Here is a 19,671-nt window from a genome sequence, read left to right as displayed (position 1 = left end):
GGATATCCTTGTTAACTTTCTGTCTTGTTGATCTGTCTAATGTTGACAGTGGGGTGTTAAAGTCTCCCACTGTTATTGTATGGGAGTCTAAGTCTGTTTGTAAGTCTCTAAGGACTTGCTTTATGAATCTGGGTGCTCCTGTATTGAGTACATATATATTTAGGATAGTTAGCTCTTCCTGATGAATTGATCCCTTTACCATTATGTAATGACCTTCTTTGTCTCTTTTGATCTTTGATGGTTTATAGTCTATTTTATCAGAGACTAGGATTGCAACCCCTGCTTTTTTTTTGTTTTCCATTTGCTTATTAGAACTTCCAGTATCCCTTTATTTTGAGACTATGTATGTCTCTGCATGTGAGATGGGTCTCCTGAATACAGCAAACTGATGTGTCTTGACTCTGTATCCAATTTGCCAGTCTGTGTCTTTTAATTGGACCATTTAGTCCATTTACATTTAAGGTTGATATTGTTATGTGTGAACTTGATCCTGCCATTATGGTATTAGCTGGTTATTTTGCTTGGTAGTTGATGCAGTTTCTTCCTAGCATCGATGGACTTTACATTTTGACATGTTTTTGCAATGGTTCGTACCTGTTGTTCCTTTCCATGTTTAGTACTTCCTTCAGGATCTCTTGTAGGACAGGCCTGGTGGTGACAAAATCTCTAAGGATTTGCTTGTCTGTAAACGATTTTATTTCTCCTTCACTTTTGGAACTTACTTGGCTGGATATGAAATTCTGGGTTGAAAATTCTTTTCTTTAAGAATGTTGAATATTGGCCCCTACTCTCTTCTGGGTTGTAGAGTTTCTGCCGAGAGATCAGCTGTTAGTCTGATGGGCTTCCCTTTGTGTGTAACCCGAACTTTCTCTCTGGCTGCCCTTAACATTTTTTTCCTTCATTTCAACTTTGGGGAATCTGACCATTATGTGTCTTGGAGTTGCTGTTCTTGAGGAGTATTTTTGTGATGTTCTCTGTGTTTCCTGAATTTGAATGTTGGCCTGCCTTACTAGGTTGGGGAAGTTCTCCTGGATGATATCCTGCAGAGTGTTTTCCAACTTCGTTCCATTTTCCCTGTCACTTTCATGGACACCAATCAGACGTAGATTTGGTCTTTTCACATAATCCCATACTTCTTGGAGGCTTTGTTCATTTCTTTTTCCTCTTTTTTCTCTTAACTTCTCTTCTCACTTCATTTTATTCATTTGATCTTCAATCGCTGATACTCTTTCTTTCAGTCTATCGAGTTGGTTACTGAAGCTTGTGCATTTGTCACATAGTTCTCGTGCTACGGTTTTCAACTCTATCAGTTCTTTTAAGGTCTTCTCTGCATTAATTATTCCAGTTATCCATTCATCCATTATTTTTTCAAGGTTTTTAGTTTCTTTGTGCTGGTTACGTAGTTCCTCCTTTAGCTCTGAGAAGTTTGATCGACTGAAGCCTTCTTCTCTCAACTCGTCAAAGTCATTCTCTGTCCAGGTTTGTTCCATTGCTAGCAATGAGCTGTGTTCCTTTGGAGGGGGAGATGCGCTCTGATTTTTTGAATTTCCAGCTTTTCTGCACTGCTTTTTCCCCATCTTTGTGGTTTTATCTGCCTTTGGTCTTTGATGATGGTGATTGGGTTTTGGTGTGGGTGTCCTTTCTGTTTATTAGTTTTCCTTGTAACAGTGAGGACCCTCAGCTGTAGGTCTGTTGGAGTTTCCTTGAGGTCCACTCCAGACCCTGTTTGCCTGGGTATCAGCAGCAGAGGCTGCAGAAGATAGAATATTGCTGAACAGCGAGTGTTGCTGTCTGATTCTTTCTCTGGAAGCTTCGTCTCAGGAGTGTACCCCACCATGTGAGGTGTGAGGTGTCGGTCTGCACCTACTTGGGGATGTCTCCCGTTAGGCTACTCAGGGGTCAGGGACCCTCTTGAACAGGCAGTCTGTCTGTTCTCAGATCTCAACCTCTGTGCTGGGAAATACACTGCTCTCTTCAAAGCTATCAGACAGGGGCATTTACCTCTGTTGAGGTTTCTGCTGCTTTTTGTTTAGCTATGCCCTGTTCCCAGAGGAGGAGTCTACAGAGGCAGCCCGGCCTCCTTTAGCTGTGATGGGCTCCACCCAATTCGAGTTTCCCAGTGGCTTTGTTTACCCACTGAAGCCTCAACAATGGTGGGCGCCCCTCCCCCAGCCTTGCTGCCACCTTGCAGTTAGATCTCAGACTGCTGTCCTAGCAATGAGGGAGGCTCCGTGGGCATGGGACCCTCCAGGCCAGGTGTGGGATATAATCTCCTGGTGTGTCGTTTGCTGAGACCCTTGGTAAAGCGCAGTATTATGGCGGGAGTTACCCGATTTTCCAGGTGTTGTGTGTCTCAGTCTCCCTTGGTTAGGAAAAGGGATTCGCTTCCCCCTTGTGATTCCCAGGTGAGGTGACGCCTCACCCTGCTTCAGCTCTCACTGGTTAGGCTGCACCAGCTGACTAGCACTGATTGTCCGGCACTCCCCAGTGAGATGAACCAAGTACCTTAGTTGAAAATGCAGAAATCACTCATCTTCTGTGTCACTCATGCTGGGAGCTGGAGGCTGGAGCTGTTCCTATTCAGCCATTTTGGACACACCCTGCTGTCTACTTTTGAATGAGGATATTTGATTTTTTTGTTGTTGTTGAGTTTTTTGAGTTCTTTGTGTATTCTAGAGAGTTAGTTCCATTGGGTAAATAATTTGCAAATATTTTCTTTTATTCTAAAGATTGTCTAATCATTTTGTTGATTGTTCCCTTCACTGTGCAGAAGCTTTTTAGTTCAATTAGTCCCATTGGTCTATTCTGATTTCTGTTGCCTGTGCTTTTGATGTCTTAGCCGTTAAATCTTTGCCTAGACCAATGTCCTGACGTGTTTCTTCTAATTGTTTTATAGTTTCAGTTCTTATATTTAAGTCCACAATTCACATTGAGTTGATTTTTGTATGTGGTGTGAGATGAGGTCTAGTTTCATTCTTCTGCATGTGGATATTCAGTTTTCACAGCACCATTTATTGAAGAGATTATCCTTTCCCCAGTGTATGTTCTCATTTATTGAAGAGATTATCCTTTCCCCAGTGTTTGTTCTCTGTGCCTTTGTTAAAAATCCTTTGTAAATACAGGAAATTACTTTTTGTTTTTTTGTTCTCTTCCATGGGTCTATGTATCTGTTTATTTACTAACACCATGTTATTTTGACTACTGTGGCACTTTGTTTCGGCACATTTTGAAGTGTGGTAGTGTGATGGCTCCATGTTTGTTCTCTTTGCTCAATGTTGTTGGCTATTTGGGGTATTTGTGTTTCCATGTCAATTTTAGGATTATTTTCTCTATTTCTGTGAAGAAAGTCATTTGTATTTTGAAAGGGATTACGCTGAATCTGTAGATTGCTTTGGGTGCTATGGTCATTTTAACAATGCTTATTTTCTAATCCATGAGCATGGGAGGTTGTTGCATTTGTTCATGTTTTCTTTTTATATTCATCAGTGTTTTGGAATTTTCACTATAGTCTTTCAACCCCTTGGTTAAATTTATTTCTAGGCATTTCAATTTTTTTTGTAGCTATTGTAAATGGGATTGCCTTCTTGATTTTTTTTCAAGTTGTTCACTATTCATGTATAGAAATAGTTATGACTTACATAGGTTGAATTTGTATCTTGAAACTTTACTTAATAATTTATCAGTTCCAACAGTTTTTTTTTCTTTTTTTGGTGGAAGCTTTAGGTTTTTCTGAATAAAAGATCATGTCATCTATGAACAAGGATAATTTAGCTTCCTTTTTTCTCATTTGGATTTCTCTTTTCCCCTCTTGCCTAATGGCTCTGGCTAGAACATCCAGTACCATGTTGAGTAAGAGAAGTGAAAGTGGGCATCCTTGTCTTGTTCTGTTCTTAGAGGAAATACTTTGAGATTTTTTTGTATTCAGTATGATGTTACTGTGGGTTTGTCATATATTGCCTTTATTGTGTTGAGGTATGTTCTTTCTGTACCTAATTTGTTAAGAGCATTTACCTGAAGGGATGATGATAAATTTTATGGAGTGCGTTTTCTTTATCTATTAAGGTGATCATACAGTTTTTGTCCTTCGTTCTGTTGATGTGTTCTATCACATTTATTGATTTGTGTATGTTGAACAGTCCTTGCATCCCTGGGATACATTCCACTTGAGCATGGTGTATATCCTTTTTGATGTGCTGTTGGATTCAGTTAGCTAGTATTTTGTTGATAATTTTTGATTCGATGTTCATTAGAGAAATTGGCTTATTGTTTCTTCTTGTTGTTTCCTTCTCTGGTATTAGTATCAAGGTAATGCTGTTTTTATAGAATGAATTAGAAAGAATTCTCTTTCACTTTTTAGAATAGTTTGAGAATTGATATTAGTTCTTTTAAAAAAGTTTTGTGAATTTCAGAAGTACAGCCATTTGTTCCTGTGCTTCCTTCATTGGGAGGTTGTTAAAATTACTCATTTAATCTTACTACTCATTATTATTCTGTTCAGGTTTTCTATTTATTTCTGGTTCAATCTTTATAGATTATATATGTTCACACATTTATACATTCTTCTCTTGGTTTTCCAATGTGATAGTACATAGTTGTTCATAATAGTCTCTAATGGTCCTTTGTATTTCTATGGTATCAGTTGTAATGTCTTTTTTAATTTCTGATTTTATTTATTTGGGTCTTCTCTCTTTGTCTTGTTTAGCTAGCTAGCAGTTTATCGATTTTATCTTTTCAAAAAACCACCTTTTAATTCATTCTGCTTATCCCTTGTATTTTTTTAGATTCTATTTTGTTTAGTTCTGCTTTGATCTTTTTAATTTTCTTCTACTTATTTTGCATTTGGTTTATTTGTGCTTTTCTACTTTCTTTTGTTTTTTTTTTGAGACGGAGTCTCGCTCTGTCGCCCAGGCTGGAGTGCAGTGGCCAGATCTCAGCTCACTGCAAGCTCTGCCTCCCAGGTTTACGCCATTCTCCTGCCTCAGCCTCCCAAGTAGCTGGGACTACAGGCACCCGCCACCTCGCCCGGCTAGTTTTTTGTATTTTTTTAGTAGAGACGAGGTTTCACCGTGTTAGCCAGGATGGTCTCGATTTCCTGACCTCGTGATCCGCCCGTCTCGGCCTCCCAAAGTGCTGGGATTACAGGCTTGAGCCACCGCGCCCGGCTGCTTTTCTTCTTTCTTGATGTGCAGCATTACATTGTTAAAATCTTTCCACTTTATTGATTTTGTAATTTATTGTTGTGAAATATCCTTAGCACTGCTTTTGCTTTATCACATAGGTTTTTTATGTTGTGTTTGCTTTTACATTTGCTTCAAGAAATTTTAAAATTTTTCTTCTTAATTTTTTCATTGATCTCATGGTAATACAGAAACATGTTGTTTAATTGTTGTCTAGTTTTACCATCTCCAGAGATCCTCATTATTGATTTCTAGTTTTATCCCATTGTGGTCTGACAAGACATTTGATATGATTTTGATTTTTTGAAATTTCTTGAGACTTGTTTTGTGACCTAACATATGATCTATCCATGAAACTGTTCCATGTGCTGATAAGAAGAATGTGTATCCTGCAGCTTTTGGATGAAATGTTCTGTAAATGCCTGTTAGGTCCATTTGGTTTATAGTGCAGATAATGTGTTGATTTTCTTTCTATATGATGTGTCCAATGCTGAATGTGGGAGTTTTGAAGTTTCCACTATGGTTGTATTGGGGTCTATTTCTCTCTTTAGCTCTAATAATATTTGCTTTATATATCTGGATGTTCTGGTGTTGGGTGCATTGTTATATCCTGTTACTGAATTGATCTCTTTATCATTACGTAATAACTTTTTTGTTTGTATTTGTGTTAGTCCATTCTCATGCTGCTAGGAAGAAATACCCAGACTGGATAATTTATAAAGAAAAGAAGTTTAATTGACTCACCATTCCACATGGCTGGGGAGGCCTCAGGAAACATACAATTATGGCAAAAAGCACCTCTTCACAGCGCAGCAGGAGAGAAAATGATTGCCAATTGGGGAAATGCCAACCATCTATAAAACCATCAGATCCTGGATGACATACATAGGCAGGCTTATTCTCAAGCTCTGTGATGGTGCATTCAGGTGTGCAGTGATCCTTCAGCTAGAGGCATGTTGTTTTTGTTGATGGCAGTGTCCTGGGGAAGATGGTTTTCAGACTCTGGGAACTGTGCATTTTGGCTCCCTTTGTCCTGTGGGCAGCCTCCCTGGTGTGCTATACTGCCTGTTTTGGGTGATTTAGGATACTATATGGCTACAGTGCTGGGGATCCGGATGTATTGCTGGGTCCAGCTGGCATCATAATGCTGCAGCCCTCTGGTTGGATGTGGGAGGATGTCCTTGGGGCTCCAGGGATGTGGAGATGCAGGGGCAGCTGGGCCCCAGGGCAAGATGTAGTCTGATGGAGGATTAGTTCTCAAAATGGTGGCAAGTTGTACCTGCTTAGGGTTCAGGGGGTGAGTAGAACGGAGTGTGAATTTCCTCTGTAGAACAACGCAATTGCAATGGACTCCAGATGACTTTCTATGCTAGACTCTCCTGTGGCTATTGCAGGCATCTGTGATGGGAATATGCAGCATTGGGGATCTTTTACTTACCTTTCCTTTGCAGTGGGGAACTTTTCTTGGATCTGAGACAATCATGGCTGGGCCAGTTGCTTCACTTCCCTCTCCTTTAATGCCTCAGAGGGTCCCTGTTACTTCCCTGCTGAATTCCAATGTTCTCGCTTAGGCACTTTATTCGATGTGTGGTTGTCTACTTGTTTTAGAGGTGCCTGACACTGGCCCCTTCCTTGTGAATGAGGCAAGTGTCAGGCACCTCTTGTCAGCCATCTTCTTCTATCTTTTGTGCAATTTTTGTAATATATTTTACTTTTTCATATGGCATAAACACACAATACATTGCTATTTTTTCTATAGTCATTTATCTTTTAGAGTGATTGAAAATAAGAAAATTTATATTTACCTATATTATATCATTTCTGGATCTCTTCATTTCATTGTGTGGACCTTAGTTTATAGCTAGTATTATTTCTCTTCTGCCTGAAGAACTTTTGTTGACATTTCTTACAACACAGGACTGTTGATAATAAATTATCTCAGCTTTTATTTTTATTAAAATACCTTTAGTTTGTACCTCATCTTTGAAAGATATTTTCAATTGGTATAAAATTTTACATTGACTTTTTCCCAGTAATTTCAATATATCATTACCTTGACTTTTGGTTTGCACAGTTTATGTATTTCAAAGAGAAATATGTATTTTTATCTTAGTTCATTTGTATGTGATTTATCTCTTTAAACATAACATATATAATTTTTAATAATATATTTATTCTACTAGTTACTGTTTGGATTTGTAGCTCAATATCTTTCATTACTTTTGGAAAATTCTCAGACATTATATCTTCAGATATCTTTCTGCTTCATTCTTACCCTTATTTCCTCGGGAATCCCAATTATATATATATTTTAGATTGGCTGATATTGTTCCACAGCTCTTGGATGCTCTGCTCTTTTTTCCCTTTTGCCTTTCCTATTTCCCTTTGCATTTATGTTTAGATTATTTTTATTGATCTAAGGTTTACTGATTTATTTTTCAGCTGTGCCAAGTGTACTGATGAATGCATTAAAAGCATTCTTCATCATTATTACTGTGATTTTTGGTTTTATCATTTCCTTTTGTATTATTATTGTGGTTTGTGTCTTACTGATGAAATTTCCCATTTCTTCATGAATTTTGTTCTCATTTTCCACTACAGCCTTTAACATATTAAGCTTTATTTAAAATTCATTGTGTGATAATTCCAGTATCTGGTCATTTCTGTGTCTGGTCCTGTATATCATTTTATCCCTAGACAGTAGGTTGTTTTTTCTTGATATTTTGGCTATGTATCACAATTTTTTATTGAATACCGGAAGAGTAGAGAATACTACTGTTTTTGTAGTATTTATAGTACTTGCAAATATTATTTGTCACTATAAATGGATATATCTCTTTCCAGCTCATTTGGGTGGGAGCTTGTGTCAACCTAGCTTGGAGTTAAGGTGTGTTTGAGTTTCTTTGTTGCTATGGTTATCTTCAGTATCCAACTAGCTTCAAATTATTCTAGTGCTATTTTATTTTTGAGGGAAGGGGCTGGCTGGGGTGATTGAGTATTTAAGATGACCATAGCAACAGTGAAACTCAAACCTAGTTTATTTCCAGACTAGGTTGACACAAGCCCCTACACAAATGACCTGGAAAGAGATATATCCATTTATAGTGACGAATAATACTTCTAATATTCTCTGGGAATGTTTCCCACTCCTTCAGGTGTAGACGATTTTTCCTTTATTGTTTCTCGTCCTCTCACTTTTGCACTCAGGTAATAAGTTCGTTATTGCTCCCCTAGTCATGTAAGGCTGTTTTTCCCATAAGGGACTTCATGCCTTTCCTGTTACAGAAGGCTCTCTCCTTCTCTAGGCCTGTACCACAAAGGAAAACATTTTCTGGTCTACCTACCTGCCTGTAATCTTCCTTCTGAATATCTGGTAGAGACCTGTACAGCAGAGTCTTCAAATGGATGTGAATTCCCTTTGTGTCTATGACTCAGTAGTTCCACACTCTCATATTTCCTTATTTGACATTTAATAATATTTAAAAATTAGCTTAGCTTTTTTACTCACTTGTATGGGACCCAGCACTACTTCTTCTTTTGCTCTGCCATGGAGGAGTCAGTGCTTGCTTCCCATACTCTCTGTGGTGGGACTTGACTTTCCTTTGACATTGGATGATTTAGCTGCTCTTCGAACTCCGTTCTCTGATAGATTTGGGAAAGTTATGATTTTGTACTTAATTGAGATATTTGTCATTGTTAGGGTAGAAGGGATGCTCTTTCCATTTTTCTACATCTTACGTGAAAGTGAAACTTCAAAAACTTTTAAAAATTAAAGTTCCTGTTAGGAAATAGAACATCTATGCTTATTCAGTGTTTCTCAGATTGTTTCTGGTGGAGCATCTGGAAGTCATAATGCTATTTATAGAATAACTGCTTTATTCAAATTTAAATAATTGTATGTTTCTGTCAAATTATGTAAATTATTTATATATTAAATGGCTGATGCAATTTAATGAGTATATCTTGGATTTTGATAATGATAGAAGATATTTTTATAGTTTATATATAATTCTAATAACACAACTTTGGAAGATGAGTTTACTGTTCACATTTTATGGATGAGAGGAACTGAAGTATAAAGATATTGGGTTGATTGCTTTGGGGCATAGAGAATTAGCATGTATTTGAGTTGACATTTGACGCATTATCATTTTGTTTGAAAATGTAGCCTTTTTTCACTGTACCACAATGTGATGTTAACTTCTTTTTGCTTGGTTGAACACTTGGTGACTAGGGAAGGGGTAATTAACAGTAAAAGTCTGACTGGACTTCTATTGCTGAATTGCTGAATATACTTTGACTTTTACTTAACATGAGACAATTTTTTTTAATAGGCAATGATATGGGAAATGATGATGCCATCGGAGGGAATGTGAGCAAATATATAGTGCTTCCAACTGGATATTGTGGACAGCCCAAGAAAGGACATCTTCTTTTTGATGCTTGCTTTGAAAGTGGTAAGTATATTAAAGGCTTTTCCTTTTAAGTTTATCTGGTAAGACATTTTTTTTTTCAGAATTGAATTTTATGTGACCATTCAGTGCAATTCAAGTCATTTAATATTTCACAATAATGGGACAAGTTTTATGGGAAAAAATTTTGAAGGAATTAACTTGGGAATATCAAATTTTTGTTGTTAGAAATGATTAAAAATATAATTGATGGTAATATTAACAAATGCTTATATAGTACCTTGTATTTTAGAAACTACTTTCCAAGATACTGGTTTTTTTTTGGACTAAAACCCTCATGTTTGACTGTATTATCAATTATGATTTATTGAGTAATATCTGTCTAGTTCTGTGTGACATGCTTACAGTAGAGCTTAGTCTTGAGGGGAGAGGAGGCTTCCCTATAAAACAAACAATTAGACAGCAGACTTAATTGAATACAAACTAAAGAACAGTGGTAAAATTTCCTCATAATTGGCAAATACTGTGGGTATTCTGACAGTGGAGATGAGGACTTGATTGTGTATTCTCATACAGTAGGGACTAGATCTTGTTTAGCTCTTGACGTTCTCAACCTTATGCTCTAATTGTCACATAGCAGAGACTCAGAATATGTTGAAAATGTTAGTAAGAAAAGTAAACATAATTTTATTTTACAAATTATTAATTTTCATTGGTTCTGAATAACCAATGAAATTGGTTATTCATATACATGCATGTGTGCAAATACATACCCATATACATGCATGCATGTGTATGTATATTTATGTATATGTGTGGCTGAAGGTACATATCAATATCAATTATATAATAGTTGTTTCTGAACCTTAAAAACATTGGTTGTTTATAGCAAACAATTGAAAATTTGTTTATGCAGGATGTTGCTTTTTGATTATGTCATATTGTATAGGTTCGATAAGGCTGATATACAAAGTACTACAAAGTAGGTTAAACAACAGATATTTATTGTTTCTTACTTTAACAGTATTCAGTTTGTCACAAAGTACCACAAACTGAGTGAATTAAAACATAGAAATGTATTGTCTCACTGTCCTGGAGATTAGAAGTTTGAGATCAAGGTATTAGCAGGACTGGTTACACCTAAGAATTATGAGGAAGAATCTGTTCCATGTTTCTCCCCTAGCTTCCTACAGGTTGTTAGCAATCTTTGGTGCTCCTTGGCTTATAGAAGCATCACTCTAATCTCTGCCTTCATCTGTACATGGTGTTCTCCCTGTATGTCTATATTTCAAATTCCCACTTTTTACAAAAATGTCAGTCACATTGGATTGGGACCTACTTTAATGAGCTCATTTTAAGTTGATTACCTCTATAAAGATCCTAGGACTTCAACATAGGAATTTTGAGAGGACATGATTCAGCCTATAATGCAGTATTATAGTATTGTACTTCCAACCAGACTTGAATACTGTCCGCATAATTAAGAACAATGACTTTTTATTTTCTATAAATCTTGTACTATTGCCTTGTCTTGTATGTACTTGATGCCTACAAATTATCTTTAATTCTTTCTTACATTAGTTAAAGATGTAAGGACCCTTTACAATAATTACAACTCTGTGGGAATAAAGATTATCCCCATTTTAAAGATTAAGTATCTTGATGTACATACAGCCTGCAATAATTCATATTCTATTCTCATAACATCTTTTCTTTAACCCCACTGCAGTCTTTTTCCATCCATTCAAAAAAAACTCAGTAAAAGAAATTGCTCAATCTTACCATGTAATCACCAAATAAATAATGCATATTTTCCCAACAATTTATGAACAATTGGTTATATCAATTAGATCTGTGCTAGTAATACATGAGACTTGCAGTAGAGTGGTTAAGTGGACAGACTTTGATTCAGGCTGCGGTTCAAATCTTGGTTTGAAAAAGGAGCCAGTTTTCTTACATTTTATTGAGAGATGATACCTACTATCCACCTTAATGTATGTGTGTGTGTGTATGTATGTATGTGTGTGTGCATATATATATACAGATAGCTAGCTAGCTAGCTGTTAAAAATGTGAGCTTCCTTACCAGAATATACATAGTAATAATAATAATAATAAATTAGATGAATGAGGACATTTTAGAAAAGATATATATTAGTTAGGGCAAAGAAGACTCTTCAGAATTTAGAGTGTCAGTGACCCTGGAGGGCCTTCCCACACATCCACATCCTAACTTTCACAATCCTGTGTTTCCAAATCAATGCCGTCATGTTAACAATACGCACTCTGCCAGGCTGGTGTTTAACTTGCCTTGTAATTCATCAAGTCATAGGATGAGGTTCCACATTTGATCTTCAGCAATTTCAGCCTTGCAGCTACAGAAAGTAAAGGTCTCCTTCAGGGTACACACAGAAGCTCTTAAGTTACTTATTAGGTGTTTTTGCTGGGAGTTTGAATCCCTGAACTCATCCCCCCACCTTTTTTTAACCATGTTGTCCAGTAACATTAGGAGGAACCAGTCAATGTCATTAAATTTTCAAAAATGCTTAATAGTATCATATACAAAGTCACATAGATCCTTCTTATAAGTGATTGATTAGGAATATCTAGTGCAGTTATTTTTCATATCTCTGTAAACATTTCATGCCATGGACTTTCTGCTGTTGGATATAACACCATTAGCACCTTAAGTTTTCTATTTGAATACATTTAAGGGGTACAAATGCAGTTTTGATACATGGATATATTGTGTAGTGGTAAAGTTTGGGCTTTTAGTGTAACTATTACCCAAATAGTATACATTGTACCCACGAAATAATTTCTCATCTCTCATTCCCTGAACTCTCCTACCTTTTTGAGTCTCCAAGGGCTATTATTCCACATTCTATATGTATACATATTATTTAGCTCTCACTTATTAATGAGAACATGTGTATTGATTGAGTTATTTTACTTAGGATAATGGCCTCCAGTTCCATCCATGTTGCCGCAAAAGACATGATTTATTATTTTTTATGGCTGAATAGTATTCCATTGCATATCACATGTTCTTTATACTGTCCTGCATTGAGTGACGTTTAGGTTGATTCCACATCTTTGCTATTTTAAGTAGTATTATAGTAAACATTGGAGTGCAGGTAACTTTTTTACGTGATTTCTTTTTCTTTGATTTTTACATAATGATTTCTTTTTCTTCTTAGAGATTTAATCTAAGAGATTAAAATCTCTTTTAATTGAATGGTATTGAATGATAGTTCTATTTTTAGTTCTTAGAAAAATCTCCATACTGTTTTCCATAGAGGTTGTGCTAATTTACATTCCTACCAACAGTTGATAAGGATTATCTTGTCTCTGCATCTTCAACAACATCTATTATTTTTTTGCTTTTTAATAATAGTCATTCTGACTGGTATAAAATGATATCTCCTTGTACTTTTAATTGCATTTCTCTGATGCTTAATGATGTCGAACATTTTAAAAATGTGTTTATTTGCCATTTGTAATGTTCTCTCTTAAAAAATATTTATTCATGTCCTTTGCCTATTTTAATGGGGTTATTTATTTTGTTGTAGTTGTTGTTTGAGTTCCTTATAAATTTTGGATATTGGATATCCACCTTTTTGTGACATTTTTGTAAAAATTGTATAAAATTTGGATATTAGTCCCCTGTCCAATAAATGCTTTGCAGGTGTTTTCTCCCATTCCACATGTCTGTTCACTCTGTTGATTATTTCTTTTGCTGTGTGGAAGCTTTTTAGTTTAATTAAGTCCCATAGATTAATTTTGTTTTTGTTGCTAATACTTTTCAGGCCTTAGTCATGAATTATTTGCCTAGACCAACGTCCAAGGGAGGTTTTCATAGTTTTTCTTATAGTATTTTTATAGTTTTAAGTCTTACATTTAAGTCTTTAATCCATCTTGAGTTGACTTTTGTGTATGCCAAGAGATAGGAGTCTAGTTTCATTCTTCTGCAGGTGGCAATACAATATTACCAGTACCCATTTATTGAAAGCAGTGTCCTCTTCCCAGTGTATGTGAAGTTGGCTGGAGATAGATGGCTTTATTTCTAGGTTCTCTATTCTTTCATTGATGTTAGGTGTCTATTTTTAAACCAGTACCGTGCTGTTTTGGTTAATATAGCCTTGTAGTATGTGTAATTTGATGCCAGATAATTTGATATCTCCAGCTTTGTTGTTTTTGCTTAGAACTGCTTTGGCTATCTGGGCTCCTTTAGGTACACTATGAGTTTTAGGATTGCTTTATCTGGTTCTATGAAAAATAATGTCAGTATTTTGATAGGGATTGCATTGAATCTGTAGCTTGCTTTGGGCAGTGTGATCACTTTAACAGTATTAATTCTTCTGCTCCATGAGTATGGGATGTTTTTTCATGTGTTTATATCATCTATATTTTTTTCATCAGTGTTTTGCAGTTTTTCTAGTAGAAATATTTCATCTCCTTGGTTAAATGTATTCCTAGATATTTTATTTTTTTGTAGTTATTGTAAATGGGATTGCCTCCTTGATTTGTTTCTCAGCTTGGTCATTATTGGTATATAAAATTACTATTAGTATTTTAAAAATATTTTAATTTCAATCTTTGTGGTTACATGACAGGTTTATATATTTATGGAGTACATGAGATACTTCTTTCCTTCAGTGGATTGTCTCTTCACTTTTGTATTAGTCCATTTTCACCCTGTGGTAAAGACATACCAGAGACTTGGAAATTTACAAAAGAAAGAGCTTTAATGGACTTACACTTCCACGTGGTTGGGGAAGCCTCACAACCATGGTGGAATACAGGAGGAGCAATTCATGTCTTGCTATGGGACAATAGGAAAGATTTACTAAGTGTGCATATAGCAAATCTTTCCTATTTCAAATCTTTTCTATTGTGAATAGTGCTGCAATAAACATGGGAGTGCAGATATCATTTTGATATACTGATTTCCTTACTTTTGGGTATATACCTAGCAGTGGGATATGCCACTGCTAGCTATATGGTAGCTCTATTTGTAGTTTTTTTTGAAGAACCTCCATACTGTTCCCATAGTGCCCACAAATTAATGTATATTCCCACAAACAGTGTATGAAGTTTCCATTTTCTCCACATCCTTGCCAGCATTTGATATTGCCTGTCTTTTAGATAAAAACCATTTTTACTGGGGTGAAATGATACCTCATTGTAGTTTTAATTTGCATTTCTCTGATGATCAATAAATTTGAGCAAATTTTCATAAACCTGTTGGTCATTTGTATGTCTTCTATTGAGAAATGTCTATTCAGGTCTTTTGCCCATTTTTAATTGGATTATTAGCTTTTTTAAAAAGTAGGGTTGTTTAAGCTCCTTCTGTATTTTGGTTCTTAATCTCTTGTCATATGGATAGTGTGCAAATATTTTCTCTCCTTCAATGGGTTGTCTTTTCACTTTTTTTATTAGTCTGTTTTTCACCCTGTTGATAAAGACATACCTGAGACTCAGTAATTTACAAAAGAAGGAGTTTTAATGGACTTACACGTCCACATGTCTGGGGAACCCTCACAACCATGGTGGAAGGCAAGGAGGAGCAAGTCACATCTTACATGGATGGCAGCAGGCAGGGGGAGAGAGCTCGTGTAGGGCAACTACCATTTTTAAAACTATCAGATCTCATGAGACTTATTCACTATTACAAGAGAAAGACCTGCCCCCATGATTCAGTTATCTCCCGCTGGCTCCCTCTCACAACATATGAGAATTATGGGAGCTACAAGATGAGATTTGGGTGGGGTCACAGAGCCAAACCATATCATTCTGCCCCAGCCCCCCACAAATCTCATGTCCTCACATTTTAAAACCAATCATGCCTTTCCAACAGTCCCCCAAAGTCTTAATTCATTTCAGCATTAACTCAAAAGTCCACAGTCCAAAGTGTCATCTGAGACAAGGCAGGTCCTTTCTGCCTATCAGACTGTAAAATCAAAAGCAAGTTAGTTACTTCCTAGATACAATGGGGGTACAGGCATTGGGTAAATACAGCCATTCCAAATGGGAGAAATTGGCCAAAACAAAGGGGCTATGGGAAAGTAAGTCCAACATCCACCAGGGCAGTCAAATCCTAAAGCTCCAAAATGATCTCCTTTGACTCCATGTCTTACACCAGATCATGCTGATGCAAGAGGTGGGTTCCCATGGCCTTGGGCAGCTCTGCCTCTGTGGCTTTGATGGGATAGCCCCCTTCCTGGCTGCTGTCATGGGCTGGCATTGAGTGCATGTGACTTTTCTAGGTGCACAGTGCAAGCTATCCACTGATAGCTTGGTAGATGGATGGTAGCTATCCATCTATCATTCTGGTGTCTGGAGGATGGTGGCCCTCTTCTCACACCTCCACTAGGTGGTGCTTCAGTAGGGACTCTGTGTGAGGGCTTTGACTTCACATTTCCCTTCTGCACTGCCCTAGCAGAGGTCCTCCATGAGTGCTGTGCCCCTGCAGCAAACTTTTGCCTGGGCATCCAGGCATTTCCATGCATACTCTGAAATCTAGGCAGAGGTTCCCAAACCTCAGTTCTTCACTTCTGTGCACCTGCAGGCTCAATACCACATGGAAGCTGCCAAGGCCCGGAGCTTCCACCCTCTGAAGCAACAGCCTGAGCTGTACCTTGGCCGCTTTTGGTCATGGCTGGAGCAGTTGGGATGCAGGGCATCAAGTCCCTAGACTGCACACAGCAGAGGAACCCTGGGCCTGGCCCATGAAACCATTTTTTCTTCCAAAGTCTCCAGGCCTGTGATGGCAGGGGCTGCCATAGAAGTCTCTGACATGCCCTGGAGACATTTTTTTCCATTATCTTGGAGATTAACATTCAACTCCTCATTACTTATGCAGATTTCTGCAGCTGGCTTGAATTTCTCCTCAGAAAGTGGGATTTTTTTTTTTTTTTTGGAAGCAGCTTTACATTTTGAGTCTTCCCATGCAAAACCTTTAAATATCATTGCATATAAAGACTAACTGCAAAATAATGCGGGGATAATTAAAAGCCTGTTTATAGTACACTGATACTTTGTCATGTGGAATTCCAATCTGTGACTGACTGCGACGTACCCTGATCAAACAATGTACACACAAATCAGACAGCTTTTTACTGAGACAGTCAGTGTCCATAGTGATTCCATAATGATGCCTCTCTCATTTCTGGAACACTCTGCCATATTGTCATTTGGGAATATCAGAGTCAACCTGCACCATTCATAAGCACTTCCCCTCTGAAAAATGTAATGTGCAATAGTGGCAAATTCTGACTTCATTTGGTTCTTGCATATGAAAGGCATTTTTTGGGTTTCTCACCAGGTTGAACATCTCTGGTTTAGAATACGGTGAATCCTTGGACAAAAGCTTTCCCTGGATCGACTACATTTGTTCCATTTATTTTTTGTAGGTTCTATAATGTAACACTAATGGGCATTCAAGGCTAAAGGTCCTGAGTGTTGATTATCTCCACATTTCCCTACTGTTTGGCTGCAGGGATGGATGACCTAGAGCTTGGTGGTTCCATGGTCATTTCCCATCAGTATAAACTCTCTGAGGGTGTCTGAGAGGTGTGCCATGTGAAAAGACTTGTGTATGAATATATGTTTCTCATGTATATGATTGGGTCAAATCTAGAAAGGGATGAGCTGTGGCTTAAGGTCTTCCTATGTCCTCAGCACATGTGGAGTGGGTTTATCCAATGTGAGTTCTCTGGTGCTTGGTAACGGAGGTGCTGTGTGTAAAGGCCTTTCCACAGTACCTGCATGCATATGGCTTCTCTCCTGTGTGGATCCTTCAGTGCTGAGTGAGGTGGGTGCTCTGCCTAAAGGACTTTCTACAATCGTGACACTTGTAAGGCTTTTCCCCAGTGTGTGTCCTTTTGTGCTGGCTGAGGAAGGAGCTGTGGTTGAAGGATTTCCCACACTTATCGCACCCGTAGGGCTTTTCCTTGGTGTGAATCCTCTGGTGTTCGATGAGAAGGGAGCTCTGGCTGAAGGCTCTGACACGCTGGTTACATCCATAGGATTTCTCTCCTGTGTGGATCCTCTGATGCTGAATGAGGGGAGCAAGCTGGCTGAAGGCTCTGCCACACTGGTTGCATTCGTAGGGCTTCTCCCCAGTGTAGTTTCGCTGATGTTTGGTGAGGGATGAGCTGTGGCTGAATGCCTTGCTGCAGTCATTGCATTTGTAGGGCTTCTCCCCTCTGTGGATTCACTGGTGTTGAGTGAGGCATGTGCTCTGCTGGAAGGCCTTCCCACATTGACTGCACTCAAACAGCTTCTCTCCTGTGTGCATCTGCTTGTGCTGGCTGAGTGAGGAGCTGTGGCTGAAGGTTTTCCCACACTGGTTGCATTCCCACACTGTGTGAATCCTCCAATGCTTGGTCAGGAGTGTGCTCTGGCTGAAGGCTTTCCCACAGTCACTGCACTCAAAGGGCTTTTCTCCTATGTGGGTCCTCTGGTGCTGAATCAGTGGTGTGATCTGGGTGAAGGCTTTTCCACACTCATGGCTCTCTCAGGGCTTCTTCCCTGTGTGGATTTGCTGGTGTTTGGTCAAGGACTAGCTGTGGCTGAAGGCCTTGACACACTCACCACACTGATAGGGTTTCTCCCCATTGTGGATTCACAGGTGCTGGGTGAGGTGGATGCTTTGCTGGAAGGCTTTCACACACTTGCTGCACTCGTAGGGCTTCTTGCCTGTGTGAGTTCACTTGTGTTGGCTAAAGGAGGACCTAAAACTAAAGGATTTCCCACATTCGCTGCACTCATAGGGCTTTTCACCTGTGTGAGTTATCTGGTGCTGGATCAGCAGGGCAATTTGGTTGAAGGTCCTCCCACACTGAGTGCGTTTATAGGGTTTCTCCCCAGTGTGGATTCTCTGGTGTTTGGTAAGTGCTGAGCCGTTTTGGAAGTCTTTTCTGCATTCATGACATTCATAAGGTCTCTCTCCTGTGTGCGTACAGTGGTGTTCGATAAGTGCTGAGCTGTGACTAAAGGCCTTTCCGCATTCCTGACATTTGTAGGGTTTCTCTTTTACATAGGTTTTCTGTAGAACATTTAGGTCTGACTTCTCCCTTTTTCCATGTGTTCCCCACGTGTAAGGGCCTCGTCGTTCAGGAGTCATTGTTTGATGTGGGAAATCAGGGTTCAGACTTAACGTTTTTCCTAAACCCATTCCTCTGCTACTGCTCCTGAACAGGCATCTTCATGGGCATGAAGGCCACCAGCACTGCCAGGCTCTCTAGGCTCTCATAATTCCATTCCCAGTGGCTCACAGTGTCCTCACCCCTGCAGTGCCCTAGACCATCCTACAGAAATCTTTCTACCAAGATGACACTGTTGGATATTTCTTCAGAGATACCTTGCTTTAGAACTGACGGTTTGACTTTGGGTCTAGTTTCCAAGTCTGAAAGAAGCAAAAACTGGAAATGTCCCTTAGTCTCTGTTACAGGGCAAAAGAGTTTGTGGTGAGATGGGAAGACGAAGGATTAAAATAATGATTTTGAAAGTTCAAGTTCAAGGTACAAGTGGCTTTGACGATTTAAAAATATAGTTTTGCAAACCAGGAAAGGAAGAGAGAGAGGGAAAAACAGAATAAGGAAGAGGAAAATAAGGAATAAGGAAAGGAAGAGGAAAGAACAGAATAAGGAAAGGAAGGGGAGAGGAAGGAAAAAGCAGTTGGCACAAGGAGTATGGGTGGAGTCTGTGAGGGGAGCATAGAGGAGGGTGCAGGGGGGATGTCCAGGAGAGAGCACTCAGATGCACGGATGCACTGGACTTGGAAGGAGCAATGTGGGAACCAGGCCCCAGCTACAGTGGCCTCCATGATACCAGGTGGCAACAAAGAAAAAGGTGCTGCATGGGTGAAGTCTGCTAACACCCAACTTCTTCCTGGCAGCATATGCTGTTGTGCCACCTCACTCTAGATGTAAAGGAACCTATCTGCTCCCCACAAACAGGAATAGCTGCAACATGCATCACTAGGAGGAAGATAAATGACCCATGGTGTATTAGAGTACTTTGATCTGCCTTATTTTGTCTGTTTCACTAACTGGAAACTCCTTGAGGGTAGGAGTT

General features: G+C 38.5%; 1 protein-coding gene across 2 annotated transcripts in view; it reads left to right on the top strand.

Moving 5' to 3' along the window:
• AGBL4 (ATP/GTP binding protein-like 4) overlaps positions 1-19,671 on the top strand; it is a 1,493,990-nt gene that overhangs the window by 171,464 nt on the left and 1,302,855 nt on the right. For both annotated transcript variants that reach the window (XM_011926237.1, XM_011926236.1), the window contains exon 2: positions 9,512-9,634. In XM_011926237.1, coding sequence (XP_011781627.1) covers positions 9,512-9,634 — 123 coding nt within the window. The remainder of the gene's footprint in view (positions 1-9,511; positions 9,635-19,671) is intronic.

Source organism: Colobus angolensis, unplaced genomic scaffold (assembly GCF_000951035.1).
Source record: "Colobus angolensis palliatus isolate OR3802 unplaced genomic scaffold, Cang.pa_1.0 Scaffold68, whole genome shotgun sequence".
Classification (NCBI taxonomy): domain Eukaryota; kingdom Metazoa; phylum Chordata; class Mammalia; order Primates; family Cercopithecidae; genus Colobus; species Colobus angolensis.
Note: the sequence above shows the minus strand (reverse complement) of the source record. Positions and strands in the feature narration are given on the sequence as shown.